A 17,033-nucleotide genomic window follows, 5' to 3' on the forward strand; every position below is an offset into this window, starting at 1 on the left:
ATTGATATTTGATTGTGTAAATCTTGTTTTCAGTGAGATTGCAATAATATCGATTACCCTTTGATAAGACTCTGTCTGTTCAGCATGGTTCGTGTGAATAGTCCCTCCCTTTTCACCAGAATTCTGCATGTACACAATTACATGGTCTATCCAGTTTGCATTATGACCCATATCCACCCTATCTATCTGTCAAAACTCTTGAGATATAGCTGCTGTAGCACCTGCAGGCAGCTCACATGCTGACCTGTGGCTATGAGGACATCTGGGAATATCATGCATGCCTCCCACAGCTCCAAATTCACCATGTTCAAACAGACCACCAGCTAATTATGGCTTTCCCAGATCTCTAAGCTCATGAAATCACCACAGAATACACCAGAGGTATGAGATGTTTTCTTTTGCCCCCTCTACTATGGTTTAGTTAACTGGGGATTCACCAACAACCAATGAAAATAAACGTTACACAGGCTTAAAGTATTGAGACCATAAGATTTGTGTTTGTTTAAAAAAAAGGTATTAGGTATTTCTAACAATTCAAAACTTCAGCTGACAATCCTGTAATTGTCCTTTTTATTTAAAGCAACCTCTCACTAAAGCTTTAATGAATGTCCAGGCAATTAAAGGGAAAAGAAAGATACCTTCATTTTTTATTCAACACGTTAACAAATATTTACAACACACAAAAAACTCAAAGTTTAGATCCATTATTATTTCCCAAAAATAAATAACTTTTATTCGAGCTGGGGAAAGGAATTTCCTACCTGTGTATAAAAATAAATACAAAATACTTCATTTTCTGTGAAACACTGTCACAGGGAATGTGGAGTGGATTGTCATTTTTCTCTCGTTTCAAAACAGAGTAGTTTGTCAGAGTTTGTTTTGTTTTTACAACATTCATAGTCGCAGTGGTCTCTCTTTCTTCATATCCGTCCTGTCTGTCTTAAGTGCTCCCTTGCAAACATAGCAGTCCATGCAAAAGGGAAATATGAAAAGGCTGCTTTCCTCTGAGGCCTGAAGCACAGCGGTTGAGGCTGTGTTTGGCCCGTTGGAAGGATTGACCTGATCCACTGGTTCTTCAGTCTGGATAATCTGTGAGAGAAATGGTGCTTTTATTGACAATATCAAATCACTTAAATACATTTCTTGCTGCATTTTTTGGATGTATGTGAAGTGAAATAAGCAGATAATGACCTAGGATGAGCACTGTGAGAATAAAACTATGTTTTCACGTGAAAAGGCATTTCCTTGTTGCTATATATGCAGCTTTTTATGTGAGGGGGGAAATCTTGTGGTTGTTTAACACGTTTTTGTGGCCTCTATGGCCACATTCATGCCCTAACAACCATATACAACCCAAATAATGTTGAATATCCAAATATTACCACTAAAATATGCCTACTGGAACAAAATAAATCATTTGATTTCTGGTGTGCAGACTGTGCCTATGCGCATACGTTCAGTTCATGCAGATATGCTGTTCTTGCGGGATGAAAAGGAAAAAGTGTCTCTGCTCACCTTGCTGTCACATCACCAGCAGCCTTGCCCCAGCTAGTGGGACGTTGTTGACAAGGACCACGCGCCCCCCATCCTCCAAACAGAGAACGCGTAGCTGAGACGCTCGTGCGCCACGTAGCTGCAGCTGGTCCCTCGCGCGTCCAGCTCGTCGCTCTGTAGAACTTGGCACAGGAAGTCAATGTACCGGGCCGCCAGCTTCAGAGTCTGGATCTTGCTGAGTTTGTCAGACGGAAGGGTGGGGATGATCTTACGTAACGACGTGAATGCTTCGTTGAGGGACTGCGTCCGTTGCCGCTCGCGGATGTTGGCCATCACGCGCTGCGTCTGCAGGTCGTCGAAGGACCGCGCGGGGCTGCTGCTGGCCTCACTGCCGCCGCTCCCGGCGCTACCGCCTCCTCCGTCGCAACTCTTCCTGCACCTCTTCTTCTCGGGGCTCAGACTCTCCACGTCCCCCTCCTCCTCTTCGTCAGTGCTCCTCCGCGCTGTCCGCCTCTTCCTCGCGCCTCTCCGCGGCAGCTGACGCTCGGTCTCCTCCTCGCTGTTGCCAGCGCTGTCCATCGGGGAGGAGTCGTTTTCCCTCATCGTCTTTTCAGAAACCTTTCTGTGGTCTTTTGGACCGTTGTAACCCCTGACCTCAATCCACTGAAATGGTCACAACACCAACAGACGCGACAGGTATTAAAAATAACGATGGCACGCTCTGGGGTGTGTACTTGGATTACGAAATATCATGCGCCACTGAGATGGAGAGGTGTCTGCCAGACTGGGACGATCCAAGCTCTTATAGCGGAGAGCGGGCAGGAGGATTTTGGGGAGCGTTGTGATTGGGTGAGGAGGGGTGTAACATAATACTACAGGAGAAGGAGACTTCTAGCTATAATATAAGGAATAGAGTTTAAAACACGCAAGCTTTTTTACACTTAGCGGATGGGTAAGGGCGGGCGTTATTAGGCTAAATCGTGTGGCTTTGTGCAATCACAGTAAGAAGGTTTTTTTTTAAAATAAACATAATTTCTTTATTTTATCCTAACCTATTTCTGCAGTACCGTTTATTTTCTCTTGGATTTATTGCAAAGTAAACAAAGCAAGCGAAATTCCTCTAAATTACACATTTTCAAGCTCATATGTCTTGCTGTAGTTCTCTGAAACAATTTCTTTTTTTGTTGTTTTCTTTTTTTTTCTGATTTGCTGTTTGAATTTCTGCCATGAAAAACAGCGGGAACTCATAAAGCTTGTATACTGTTCCATAACCTTGCTTTTTTTTGTTGAATAAATCTAAATTAAATAAACGCATCGAGAATACATGATTCCCCTCAGATGCAGGCCTTAAGTTTCTCTGCGCAGGTTAAGACGCCTGAGATGGGAGCAGTGGTGGTGGTGAAAAACATCAGACCTACTGAAACACAGGAGGTTATCCCAGCAGGAGGTCGCTGCTCTATAAGCAGACCAAGGTGTTTATTTTCCCGTCAGCGGCCCCGCGTTGAGGTATGCACTTAAATAGCTCTGACTCCCCGCGGGGACCGCGGCACCGCGGCTCAGGTTTAAAGGACGATCCGTCCCAGGGAACACTCAGGGCGGATCCGTGCGCACAGCGGGGTCGCTGAAGGCTGGAGCACAATGCAAATACTGGGAGTGATGAAGACGGGCTGGGGACAGAGCAATTGCGCATATGACCAGCTCTGAGGCCTTGTGGTATATCACAATTCAACAGAAATCCCTCTCCACGAAGCTGAAACTAGATAAAGCAACTTTTTAAAAATTATTTGGTAATCACTTGTCATAGGAGACACCGCTATAGTATCGCCTTTCGGGCTCACATCTCCCTGCTCTAATCTAAACACAGCAGCCCAGAAAAGGGATAGTATGTCTGGGAGTCAGTTTACCTATGCAGAGCATGCTCCACCTCTTTAACGTTTAATTTACGTTTAATTTACACCTCAGTGCAAAATATAATCACTTCACGCAGTTAGCCATTTGCGATTCAAACCTGCACCATTTTAACGTTGGTGCTGATAAGGTCCACAAGGCCAAATAAACACTTCTTATTTGCTCTAACGTTCTACTTTTGAGGAAAACTTTGAATTGCTCTTACTGCCTCACCTGCATCGGCCAGGTGAGGGCCGCGTAGCTCTCCGAGGTGCTGAAACACGTAGTTGTGGAAAGCGGCCTCCGCAAAGCAGGTTGAATTGCAAGCCATGCATTTAAAAGCAAAACATGCACGCTTTTATAATTAAGCTGGATAAATGAACACGATGAAATCGCAAAATGGTTATTGGCCACGACGTCAGATTCACAATCATTAACTTATCCAATTTTTAAAAAGTATTTATTTATTTTAGCAACATTAATTCACATATAGAATATTCAATTAGACATTCGAAGTTTCAGGCCAAAAAATCCGAAACAAATTATTCACAGATGTAACTAATTTCTCAATAACGTCATTCAAACACCCAACAAAAAGTCTCTCGACTGAAAGCTGTCTTGTTATTTGGATTTCTTGACCCTGTTACCGTTCAAATAGACAATCAAAATAAAGTCTATAGAAGTCAACGCAGTTAATTAATTCATTGCTGCAATCAATGATATAGGCTACTCAGTTCAGTCTCCTTAAAATAAAGTTAATACTGAACTCTTCTGTCTCAGGTATTCTCCAGCAGGTCCGTCATGAAGGAGATGTAGACCATGGCCAGGCGCAGCGTTTCAATACGGGACAGTCTTTTTTCATAGGCGAAAGTGGGAACTTTTCTCCTCAATTCATCAAAGGCCTCATTCAGGCTAAACATCCGTTTTCTCTCTCGCACATTGGCCGCCTGTCGTTGGACTACGGTGATGATCCTCCTCCGTTTGGACTTATGTGCGTGGCTCCCACTGCTGTAGAACCTCGGTGAGCCCATTACCAGGTGATCGGTGCAGAGCTGCGTTGTGCCGTCCTGCAGCTCTCGGCAAGAGTCGTTTATCCGCATCTGGTTGTTTGGACAGGATGGAGTATCATCCACCTGTTGTATTGGACCTAAAACGTATTCCTGCGGAAACTCCATCAGGTTCATGTCATCAACAAAATGTACTAAGGTGGCGTCCTGTAAGTGGCCTTGCATCTCCATATTCAGCTCCTAATTGCATCTGCGCAGAGATGCCACTTTTGTAGGCCAGGTATCCAGCCAAGTGAAAAAAAACTGACGCCAATCAAAGCTTTCAGATGAGCCAAAACCGGTCACCAGACAGAGGCGAAGCAGAAGGGCATCACAACAAGTGCATCCAACTTTCTCCAAATCCGGTCAGCGCACGACATGGTGAGATCCTATTTGGCTGAAGTCCAAGGGCCTTTCCCGCTGTTTTAATAAGTCGCCTACACCACCTCACAGCACGACATCTTTCATGTTTCCTCCGACTCTAAATTGAGTCTATTTCTACCGTTGGTCGGCCTGTGAGTGGTTTTAGTGAGGCTTAAAAAGACCATGAGGAAGCAGGAGGGCCCCGCCAATTGATGCGCTGTCCTCCTGGAGGCCCTTAATGAGCTTCTGAAGAACGGAGGCTCTTGACAGAAGGTCATACAGTCTTGTTTGCACTCTCCCCTCAGCCTCAGAGGCTAAATAATGACACTTTAGACACTTAAACTAGCCAGGAGAAAACCAAATAGAACATTCTCCAAGAGTCTATACACCAAAAGCTTTTCTGTTGCAAATCAAAGCAAATAACTGTCCGTTCCTATGGCAAGACAGTGTACACATTGCAGGCACTGTGGTGTAACTGTGGGCTTTAATGCCTGGTCATTACAATTACAAAAATTGTAGGTGGTTACTCCTCATGTTCATGTTTTTCAAACAACAGATCATTTTGGGCAGGAGACGTTTGGCTGTGCTAGTCTCAGTTGTAAAGATAGCTTTTCTGTACATGTTGTTAGCACTTTCAATAACACTACTTTCAATATTTATTTTTTAAAGACTCTGAAGCTAACTATAATTGCTCAATATCATTATGCTCAGGCCCAAAGGACAAAGTTTTTATTTATTCAATTTTTTGTTTTTTTTAAATGACTCTTTTTGTTAGGGGATGTGGACACATAGGCGCAACACATTGGACAACAGAATTCCTTCCTTTTTACTTACTGAAGTTACCTTTTCACAGCTATGGTTGATCAAGATCACATACCAGCAGGACGTTTCACCTTTCACATATATATTTGGAAGAGTTCAGAAAGAAAAGTGTCATGATGAGGTTGCTGCATGTGTGTGGTACCGTTTATTTTTAATACTCAATCAAAATGCCAGTGAGACCAGTCATTTTCGTTACTGGTGTAACCAAGTTCTGATTAAAATCAATGATCCCCTTGGATTCTATGAATATATATCAGGATACCAGGCATAAAAAGCAAATAAATCATTTTCAGTGATTTTGATAAAGTGAAAAGAATAATGAAAATATACTAATGCAAAAGGAAAGCTAGAAAAAAACATGTGTACCCCTCACTAATGTTTGGTTGCAGAACCTTTGGCAACAATCATATTTACATGACATTAGACAATAGAAGCTTTTTGTGTTAGTTTAATGAAAACTGGTCATTTAGATACAGTGCACAGTGAAAATGAGTACACCCCTGTTAAAAAGTAACATTTTGAACAATATTTTAATACACACACAAGTTATTCCCAAAACGTGCATAGAGTAAGTTTAATACAACATCTGTTCAGCTTACAACAGAAAAGAAAGGTCAATAATATAACTTAAATGACATATTTGTCCATTTTTGTGAAATTATGCTGGTGCAAAAGTGAGTACACCCCTATGTTAAACTCCCTGAGAATGGGCCGTGTTGGCCCGAAATGTCATGAAATGAAAAGGCATTAAAAGGGAGGTCATCGTTGTGCGTTTCATCCTTGCCTTACATTGAAATTTTACATTTTGAGTCTGCACCAGGCTAAAAGAGACGTGTGTGAGATTTGACTGAAATCCTATGGAGAGTATCATGATCTGCTTCAGTAGTCACAGTACATGTTGACAAGCATGTTTCTTTTGGTGAAATTCAGCTTCCTACTGTTGATGGCATCCATACAGCCCCAAACCATGTCACTCCCACTACTATGCTTGACTTTAAGCATGGGGCACTTTTCTTTGTACAAATCACTTTTTACCACCACACATGCTTGACACCATCGAAAGCAAATTTGTTCATCTTGGTGTCATCAGATCACAGGACATGGTTCCAGCAATCCATATCCTTAGTTTGTTTGTCTCTGATGAGACAATGATAAACAAATTTGCTTTCGATGGTGTCAAGCATGTGTGGTGGTAAAAAGTGATTTGTACAAAGAAAAGTGCCCCATGCTTAAAGTCAAGCATAGTAGTGGGAGTGACATGGTTTAGGGCTGTATGGATGCCATCAACAGTAGGAAGCTGAATTTCACCAAAAGAAACATGCTTGTCAACATGTACTGTGACTACTGAAGCAGATCATGATACTCTCCATAGGATTTCAGTCAAATCTCACACACGTCTCTTTTAGCCTGGTGCAGACTCAAAATGTAAATTTTCAATGTAAGGCAAGGATGAAACGCACAACGATGACCTCCCTTTTAATGCCTTTTCATTTCATGACATTTCGGGCCAACACGGCCCATTCTCAGGGAGTTTAACATAGGGGTGTACTCACTTTTGCACCAGCATAATTTCACAAAAATGGACAAATATGTCATTTAAGTTATATTATTGACCTTTCTTTTCTGTTGTAAGCTGAACAGATGTTGTATTAAACTTACTCTATGCACTTTTTTTGAATATTTTGTGTGTGTATTAAAATATTGTTCAAAATGTTACTTTTCAACAGGGGTGTACTCATTTTCACTGTGCACTGTATATGTAAACACGATTGCCTGACTGAAATTGCACTAAATTAAATTTCTCAAGGATGGCTATGCGGTTGGAAATCAAATTACACCTGCATGTATACATCCAGTTGGACTCAAATTTCCTTCTGCCCAAGCTCAACAGTTCCTAATCAGGGCTTTGACTAGGAAGTTACAGAAGACATGAATGCACAGAAAAAGAAGAAGATAAAGACATAAACAACAGAATAACCACAAGAGATAATAAGCAACTCCATTGTAAAATCAGTAAAGAGCACAGCAAATATGAAATGTCACAGCTCATTATGGCATGAATTTGCTACCAGATACAAAGTTCATGAATTTGTCAAGTTATAAGGGAGCATGCCACCATCTATCAGAATAGAGTTACATACTTTGGTAAATAAATAAATGTCCCTCATCTGTTGTTCTGCATGATAATGATGTATAGTTCATCTCAGTTGTGTATGTAAACAGGACTGCTCTCCCAAATAGAAACCCATACGTTGTATGCTAATTCAGGCGTAAACAAGCTATAATTAAGTTCAAATAATAGAGGTTGTGAGAATTGAAAAAGAGTCATATTTCCGTAATGGCACTGTTAAAGGATGTGCTTTAGAGGACATCGCTATTGAGAGTATGAACAAAGGACCTATGTGGTTGTTTGATTGGAGGAGTTGTTGTTCTGCTACACTTCCATTGCTACGGTTTCAATTCTTTAAAGTTTGAGGGAAGGTTGCAATGGCACATTTCTGCTGTTTTAAAGGTTTTCATTGGGAAGACTCATTTCTGGTCAACACAAAACTCCTCTTGTGTGCTCTTTGTGTATAGTCCAGGTGGTTGACCTTCTAGAAGATGAAAGACATTTATCGCAAGTAGGTTTTCTGAATATATGTAACACTTTTTGCTTTGAAATGCCTCAGTAACCTTCTGAGTTCATCATTCTTTTGACACATTCAAGGCCAACCATAGCCCGCTGGCATTATAGCACCTTTTTACAATGTGTTCTTTTCCTTATGGGCATCGTTTTGTAACTTCTTATCAAACACTTTGATTCTCCACTGTCCATAAAACACTATCGCAAAAGTTTTTGCAAACAATACTCTTGCTTGTTGTGCCAGTAACGGCTTTCTGCTTGCCCTTTGTGTCTTGTGCCGTGTGTTTGGGACAATCCGTAGCAAAATGTACAGAATTTCCTCCTGACCTGTCAACCAACAAATATGTCTGTTGAAAGAGCACACAGTCTGAATGTAGCTGCTCTGATATTATTCTAAAAGGTAGTTATGTTTAAATGACCTAATAGTTGTGTTGCTTTGGCTTATTACAAATTCACAAAATCTTCACAGCATTTAGAAGAAGTTGCCTATTTAACAGTAGACAGTTTGATCTGTCATATCAAAGTAAGCCACAATAATACCATTATTACTTTTATAAATGTCCAGTAGCTAATCGGTTGTGCTTTTGTTTGAGTAAGCAGGTCGCTCTTTGTCTTTTTACAATTCTAAGCACCATTTCATTATTGTGAAATTATTCCATACAAAAACAAGAGTGCAAACATACAAGTGCCTGTCATATACACACTCCTGTGTAAGTGTATCCTGTCTAAGTGCTCCCTCCAGCTTCTCCTTCTCCTCACTCTGTTTTCCTGGCAGGCAGATAAACATGATGGGACATTCCTCTGGTTGTCGTGGAAACGCTGAGAAAGCACAGCTGGGCGGGAGAATATGAGGTAATCTCACCCTGGGGCTACTTAGTAAATATTGGTCTTAAATAAGGAGTAAAACCCCAAAAGAGAAACACAAACACAGTCATAGCGACACACACACCTACAGGTTTTTATCCCAGTTTTAGTCAGGACAAACCTTCACACAGACAATCATAATGTCTCGTTTCCTGCCCTGCACTCTTATTACTTGTTTAGCAAAATTAAATTAATGATGGGATGTGATGCCACGAAGCATTTAAGCAGTGGAAGTTTAAGAATTAGAAACTCAGCGTGAAACAGAATCTTTTTAATAAAGTCTACACATTGAATTCAGGGAGGTGCTATTCTCACTGACTGGGAATAAAACGCAGGCAAATGCACTCACAATGATTATGCATGTATAACTGTGAGGATAAGATGCAAAGTTTGCCAACATGCAGAAGACGTAAGCCTATTGGTTTAGAATTTGTGCACAGTACAGTGAATCTTCACTTTATACGTTTCACAATGTGCTTAGAAAAAGAAGCAACTTGATATTTAATCTCTGTTAGATAATGGGCCAGTGAATCTACACACCCCAATAGATATGAGTACACAGCCTGGAAGGAACACATTCTGTGGGTAGGCAAACATCTGAGTGTCAACAATTTAGGCTGAGAAAAAAAACAAAAACATTTTTAACGTGCAAGTCTTGACTTTTTTCACTAAAGTAGCCGTTGTTTTTAAATATAGAGATCACCTGAGACCAGCATGTGTCCTGTGTGCTGCTGCAGAGCAGCCAGAGCTGTTCTCACCATGTAAATCTCTCTTCCTACTCCTCCTCTGGCTCTGTCCTCAGTGCGCTGTCAGGGCACGGCCAAATCTCACCGACCACCTGACACAAAACGCTCCTCTTTGGTTCTGTTTCCATCTTTTTCCCTGCTCGATGCTGCATCCTCCTCCATTTTCAATGATGGTAATGCCCCAACTTCCTTCCCTCCATCTGCCTTTTCATCTTTGATTAGGAAAGTAAAACCACTCAACCACTTGATTCTATCTGTCTGCCCAGCAAAGATGGAAAGCCAATGTTCTTATGTGTTGTTTGTGTTGAAAAGAAGAACGTCGTACTTGATTTTGAAAGCTTTAAACTTGTAAACAACTTGTTATGTCATTAGTGCCAAATTGAATCTGAACCTTTGAGAAAGAGGGAGTCGAAGGGAGACAGAGGGAGTAAAGAAGATGTGTTTAACTCCTGACCTATCAGCCTCTCCTTCATTGTGTCACTCTGACTCTCTCTTCTTTCCTTCCTCCTCTCCCTGCACCCAAAAGCTTACTCATTGGTTCACTTGTCCCACCCTCTACTACATCTCGCCCCCTGATTGGTGGGACACTTTTGCCAGCAGCCAGTTATGGGATGTTTACACAGCTGGGTGGCCATGTGAAAGATAGGGCTCAAGATTTGGACAAACTCCAATACCACATCATATATCTTCTTAACCCCCCTACCCCTAAACACACCCCCGCACACACAGATACGCACACACACCTTCCCGTTTGCAAAACCACTGCATGCCTTCAGCTCTTCCTCTCTGAAAAACCCTACTTTTAATCCGACCTTGCTGAAAATGTCCCCACGTGGCTCGTCGACTCGCCCACACCCATGTCAGCACCTTGCCTTGACTCACCTCCCCACCCCTCTTTTCTGTCTGAGCTTTGTTTATTTTCTGAAAGAGGGTCTGCCACTCTTTGCTGTGTACTTTTCAGGGTGCCATGTTTCATTTGCTTTAAGAGTCATATTCTCAACTCTGAGCTTTCTTGGTGACTGATGCCACATTCAAATGAAGTGACGATAATGGGGATGATGAAGATAGGAGTGGCATGCCTTGAGCATTTTAGACGCCCTTGTGCACTTGTCTACAAGTGAAAATGTTAATTCAGAGTTTTGGAGTTTTTTTTTTTGTCTTTACACTGAGAATATTTATGTAAAAAAAGATTTACACAAGTTTTCCATCAAGATCAGGCTCTCCCTGGTCAACTCAGTTCTGGTGATTATATAAAACTAACAAGCTTTAAAGATATGGAGAGCACCAAAGAGAAACATAAGCGGTTCTCATACAAACAGAAGAATGTTTACTTTCCCAGCTGGGTTTCTGATTTCTGACAGCTCTTCCTTAAAACTGATTACCAGCCACAACAATGGGGCTCATTTCATCTTGTGAGCCCATTTACATTGGTGTGTCGTGGCAAAGTATGGTCCAGGACACGCTCACACTACGTTCAGACTGCAGGCCTTAATTCTCAATTCCTATTTACTGCTCAGATCCAATTTTTTTGTTGGCCTGTTCAGATTTCAGTGTAAATGGTTCACCATCGGCCACATGCAGAACAAACAACAAAGTCGCATGAATTCTGCAAAAGTTGCATGGTTGGATTTGACTGTTCAGACTTAGGTTGCATTGCAAAAATAAACTATCTGCATCCAATGTATGACCACATACTGAAGTGGCCCAAATCGGAATTGAAAAAAATCAAATTCCATGTGACTTGTGCTGCTGTAATGAAAAAATCCGATCCGAGTCACATATGAGCAAAAAATCAGATTCGGACCACATTTGACATGCACGTGAGTAAAGTGTAGTGGTAACCACCACAAAGGCGATTATGAGAACTTTGTCAGGTGTTTATGCTGTCCATCTATTTATCTGTGTAGATATATGTGGACGGGTTTTATCAGTGCAATCATTTTATGATAATTTTGTGATTAAGTCCTGAATGGATGTGATGCTGTCAACAAAAATAATCTTTCTACAGTCAAATTCATCATGATCTGCTCTAGTAGTTCATTCAAAACTACCTTTGTATTACTTCAAACAACAAAGGGTGCTCTGGGACTGTGATGGCTACACAGATTTAAAAGCTGTTTGTGCTCACTGTCCTTGAGCGCGCAAATGATCCTATGTACAAAAATGGTTGGTGGATAAGACAGTTTGAAAATATGTAGAGGCAATAGCACTCTGCAAACCATTTCACGGAATCAGGATTCATGTACATGTGTCTAACACCTCTCGTATGAGGAATCCAAACAGCTGAAGTGCTTTTCTCAGCCTGTGTACAAACACATGAGTCGCTCTGCAAGTCAAAGCATGACCACCGAACAAGTTTCTATTTTTCTCGTAATTCTTCGTCACCCCCAGAAAATATGCTTACATCTTCATTCAGACTCAGAATAAAAGTGAAAGAACAAAATCAGCTTTAAATGACTCTGCCTGGCACAACAGCCAGTTTTTTTTTTTGTTTGTTTGTTTTTTACAGTTGATGCTTTATGATAGCTTATGATGCACCTGTGGCACAGGTTCATCTATCATACAGCACTGACTTCCTCATGTCAGCTTAGCCCACCATGGTAAACCTTTGTTTTGGTGTAAGCTTTCAATTTGAAGGAAAGATGTTGTTTTCATGAGCTTTTAGAGTTCCCTTCAGTAAGAGCACTAACATTTTCTAAATCTTAATCTCTGAGGTTATTTGTTATATGTAGTCTGTGGTCGTTAAAATTAGCCTTCTGCAGAGTCAGCGAGTGGTTCGCTGAGCGAGGGAGTTTCTTTCATCTTCATGTCAACGACTTTATAAGTGCTTTTCCAGAAATGTGCTCTAATGTACACATGATCAGCAGCAGTGTCGGCCACCCACGTTTCTTTTCATCTCGCTGCTTCGCCTATAGGTACCATCCGCTCTGCCCTGCAGTTTGACAAGGTCGTCATAAAAATATGATAATAAAATATTTAGTCGTGTCCTGGGTATTGTCCTGTAAAGCTACATGACTAAGTGTGAGATCATTTTTTCCAGACCCAGAATTTTTTCTCTCTCCCTCTTTGGCTTATTTATTCTTCTGCGGTTTTGGGAGGTTGTGGCTACAGGTCTGATGACATACTGTGTGTGTTCCTCCCCTTATCCCCTCCCTCACACTGCTCTCCACTTTGCTGCTTTTCTTTTAATTTAAATGCAAAAGGTATGGGGAGTGTTAAAAAACATTAGTTTGTTGTTCAATAATAAATCTTTGAGCTTAGTTTTGCCCTTACAACGGTTGTGTATACTCATCTGTCCTCACACTTTCAACATAAGCTATGTCTCTGTAGATGATGTTGTTATGATAAAACAAATAAGATTATGAGAATAAGTTTTAGCTTTTTTTTTACCTTTTGTCCTTTCTTTGCCATCTTTCCTCATTGCTTTGGGTGTAGGAGTTAGAGTTTGGTCTGCACACTGTCTAGACGCCTATGAGCCTCCCATTACCTCCTGATTATACTGAGCCTTATTAATCTCACTGTACTGGCTGGCCAGGGCAAACACATACTCACACACAAAACTGCAAACTGCCAGATACACATGGTTGTTACATTGACATTTGCCACCAATCTAAACATTTTTACAGACCAGTGACAACCCTCAATATGGCAGCAACACACTCCTACAGTAGCAGTTTTCCCCAGCAGGTCAGCAGTGAGCCCCACAAAAACTGCATATGAGGGCTAAAAGAAGAAGAGTATGATGTTTTCACCCGGCCTCCAAACTCAGATACCAATCTAATGGAATATGATGGCATCTGTGAGAAGCAAGCTTAATCCACAAAGAGCCCACCCCACAACCTACATGGCCCAAACTATTGCTAACATCCTGCTGCCAGACACTGCAGGACACGATTTGATATTCTTTGTCCTATTTTTGTTAGGATGAAAAGGACCTACTCGATATAAAGCAGGTGATATTAATATTATGGTTGATTGGTGTATTCTAGATAAGAATAATTTATAATAAATAAATAAATCAAATATAAATAGATAAATAAAAGAAAATATTAATTGAAGTAGAAAAAACATCTTCTGGAGTGAATATTGCTGCAGTTACCAAGAAGGTATAGAACGATGTGGAATTAAAGGATTAGGATGAGAAGGAGTTAGGGGTGTTAAATAATCGACTAAATCTCATTATTGATTTATTATGTTTATAAGATGAAGTGCTGAACTTGGAAGCCACGTTTTCTAAAAAAGTACCTGCTTCCTGGGAGGATCATATATATGGGGCCGACAAGACGAAGAGGGCAAAGTTTAGTGAGCTGGTGGAAAAATGCAGAGGAAACTGGTGGTGAGGGAGCTGTGTGCATGCAATAGGTCAGCCCCCCTGCAGGGCCTGCGACATGCTGGGCTGCATGTTGACCGGTAGGTGTATGTGCCATCAAACTGTTGAGATACTGAATGAGTTATTCTCACTCACAGAAAGAAAAACAAACAAAAAAAAAAACTGCTTTTGAACAGCCTTATACCTCTTGCAGATTGTTGTCCAGCATGGCCCTGTTTCAGAAAGTCTAGCTGTGTTGCAGAAAGAAAATAAAAGTTTTAACATGTTACATTTGGTGTACCAATGGTTATATGTTTACTGGGTTTTATTAGGGGGGGGGGGTTCACCATAAAGCTGAGTTTTAAAAGTGCTCCCAGGAAGATATCGTTATCTTTTCAATGAGCTGTGCTGACTGTTCCAAGAGGTATTAACTTAACTAGACAATTGAAATTGGAAAAAAAAAGGAGACAGACATACACACACCAAACACAATTCCCTTGAGTTAAGCACGTCACTAGGGATCACCCCATCCGTCGTCACCAGGGTTACTAAGGGCAAGACTGTGGGTGTCGGATGCCTTGGAAACAAACTAACTATGGGAATCCAGCTCACCAACCAAATGCAACGTTTACTTTTGGGGTTACTAGTGTGTGCATGTGCGCCTTACATGTTTGTGTTCGGAAACTGATCCTTTGAAAAAGGTTTTAATGCTTCGTCCCGTCTCGCTCTGTGTGAGCGTGGGCCATTTGCCCGTTGAGCATAAGAAACAGAGACACAAGGTTGAGGTGCCAAAAATCTCTCAGAAATGCCTTTGAAAATGTCTTTAAGAGATTTCATAGATGTCAGTTGGCCTGTGAGAGATGGGCTTTGGTACAAGTCAGCTCTGCCTAGGCTGTGTTGAGAGGATATATGGCCACAGTTGCACGGCTCTGACTGGTGGAACACTTAAGGTTTTATGACCTGCTGCCATTTGGGGCTCTGGGACGGAACAGAGTGCCGACCACATAACTAATTAGGCTTGGCCAATAGGGGTGTGTAAGGATAGGGATTTGTGGATTGTGGGTTAGGGATATGAGTGAATGAGCGAGAGATCCAATGAATGTGTGCCATGGGTTGTTGTGTGTATGAGTCGGGAACCTGGACAATTGCGTCAGGCCGCCGTTAGTCCTCCACAGGCCCTTTTATGTAGGAGCCGCCAGGCCTGGAAACTTTGACACTAAAGATAGAGACCCACAGCCAACCTCCACACACACACAACAGCATCTCACACAGACGCACACCAGATACTGCTCCTATCGAGGCCGACAGAGGCTCAACCAAACACTCCTATTGTCTCATCTCTCTAACCCTCCCTCTTCTTCTCTCCATAGGAGGATCATGAAGATAAACGACTGTGCGTAGATATGAGAGTCCAGTTGAAGGAGGGGGTGTGCGGGGTGAGTGTCAGAAGTGGAATGTGTGTGAACTGCACACCGCCTCCTATAAATCAGGGAGACAAGTAGGAGGAGGTGGCGAGGGAGGAGAGGGAGAGCAGGAAAAGGGAAGAAGGGCAGCCAGCGTGAGGGAGTGATAGCGGGGATGACAAGATAAATGGGAGACCACGGAGGGAGGGGGTACAGGTGCAAGAGAGGTGCACCAGGGTTGGAGCTGCGATTGGGCAAATGAGAGTGATAACACATGACGGAGGTCATGGGAGGACAAATTATAATGAACCATCACTAGAACTCAAGATTGCAAGTTTGAAATGTTTTCTCTACTTTTGCAGTTGCACAATTTGAGGTCATTTACAACATTCTAGACACACTGGGAACTAATTGTGAAGGCCATGCGAACATGTCATTATCAAAAAAGTTTCAAAGGGAGTTCTCCTTTGGTGAACGATATGATATGTGTGCAACATGAAGTTATACTTGCCTTTTTTTCAAGGGTGTGGGTGCACCCTGTTGTGTCACTGGAAGAATCATGAGAAACATCTCTGTGAGTTGGTGGCAAAGATTCTCAGTTGCAAAAAACACATTCCTTGAAATCACGCTTTCTTTTGCAAAAACTCTTGATACAAATCCACAACTGCACAGCTCAACTCCAAAACTCCCAGCGTCCAATTCAAAACCCTCTTCTCAGAACCGTGCATTCTTGCTGAAAAGCCAAACAATTCCTGTCAAGATCTGTCGAGATAAATCAAAGTAAATCTGTAAAAGCTTGCAGTGAGTATATATAACATATATGTATATGTGCGCTTCCAGATCTTCAGATTTTTGGAAAATCTTTTCATTTTTAATTTATTCTTAGATCGTTTAACTATTTTCCCTCTGGTCTCATTCAGAACGGTGAACACCTTCCCATCTGTCCTTGTGAAAAACCCCCGTCGCATTCCATTTACGTCCGAAGTCGACACTCGGGAACAATGTCAAATCTAAATTGACTGTGTTTCAGCTGAAAGTTGGAAAACCACTAGGATTTGCTTATTGTTGTGCTGACTGACCACGCTACATATTAGAAGCAGTACAATCCGATAACAACACACTACACTGTATTATCCACAGGCTAATGAGACACAAACTGACAGAAGTCCTACAAAGTTTCTTGCTTTAGCTTTTGAAGTCATGGCGACTGTTCTGGTCAGAAATCTGACTTTGGGGATGTTGCAGGTGTTTTCTTTCTTCACAGGGAGCTGCGAGTTCAAAACGAGAAACACCATCAGCCTCTCCGACGTAATCTCTTCATACCAGGTCATGTTACTAACATGCTGCCAGTTTCCTGATAAGTAGGTGACATGTTTCACCTCTTTTAGATCCGAGCGTTGTATGACTTTTCAGGTTTTTCTTCCTGCTCGCGTTCTGGGGGTTTCTTAAACTCGTTACTGGCATCACAATCAAAAG

At 41.7% G+C, this 17,033-nt stretch overlaps 1 protein-coding gene across 1 annotated transcript; it reads right to left on the minus strand.

Moving 5' to 3' along the window:
* Positions 1 to 644: 644 nt before the first annotated feature.
* twist1a (twist family bHLH transcription factor 1a) lies at positions 645 to 2,259 on the minus strand. Its single transcript, XM_075450480.1, has 2 exons — positions 1,516 to 2,259; positions 645 to 1,089 (listed from the first exon to the last, which is right to left on the minus strand). The coding sequence occupies exon 1, from the start codon at positions 2,095 to 2,097 to the stop codon at positions 1,549 to 1,551; it is 549 nt and encodes a 182-aa protein (XP_075306595.1). The 5' UTR covers positions 2,098 to 2,259; the 3' UTR covers positions 645 to 1,089; positions 1,516 to 1,548.
* Positions 2,260 to 17,033: the final 14,774 nt, after the last annotated feature.

The sequence above is a fragment of the Odontesthes bonariensis genome, chromosome 18, assembly GCF_027942865.1.
Source record: "Odontesthes bonariensis isolate fOdoBon6 chromosome 18, fOdoBon6.hap1, whole genome shotgun sequence".
Classification (NCBI taxonomy): Eukaryota; Metazoa; Chordata; class Actinopteri; order Atheriniformes; family Atherinopsidae; genus Odontesthes; species Odontesthes bonariensis.

Bases quoted from the DNA above. Each gene is read 5' to 3' on its own strand.
- twist1a (XM_075450480.1), bottom strand. From the start codon at position 2,097: ATGAGGGAAAACGACTCCTCCCCGATGGACAGCGCTGGCAACAGCGAG.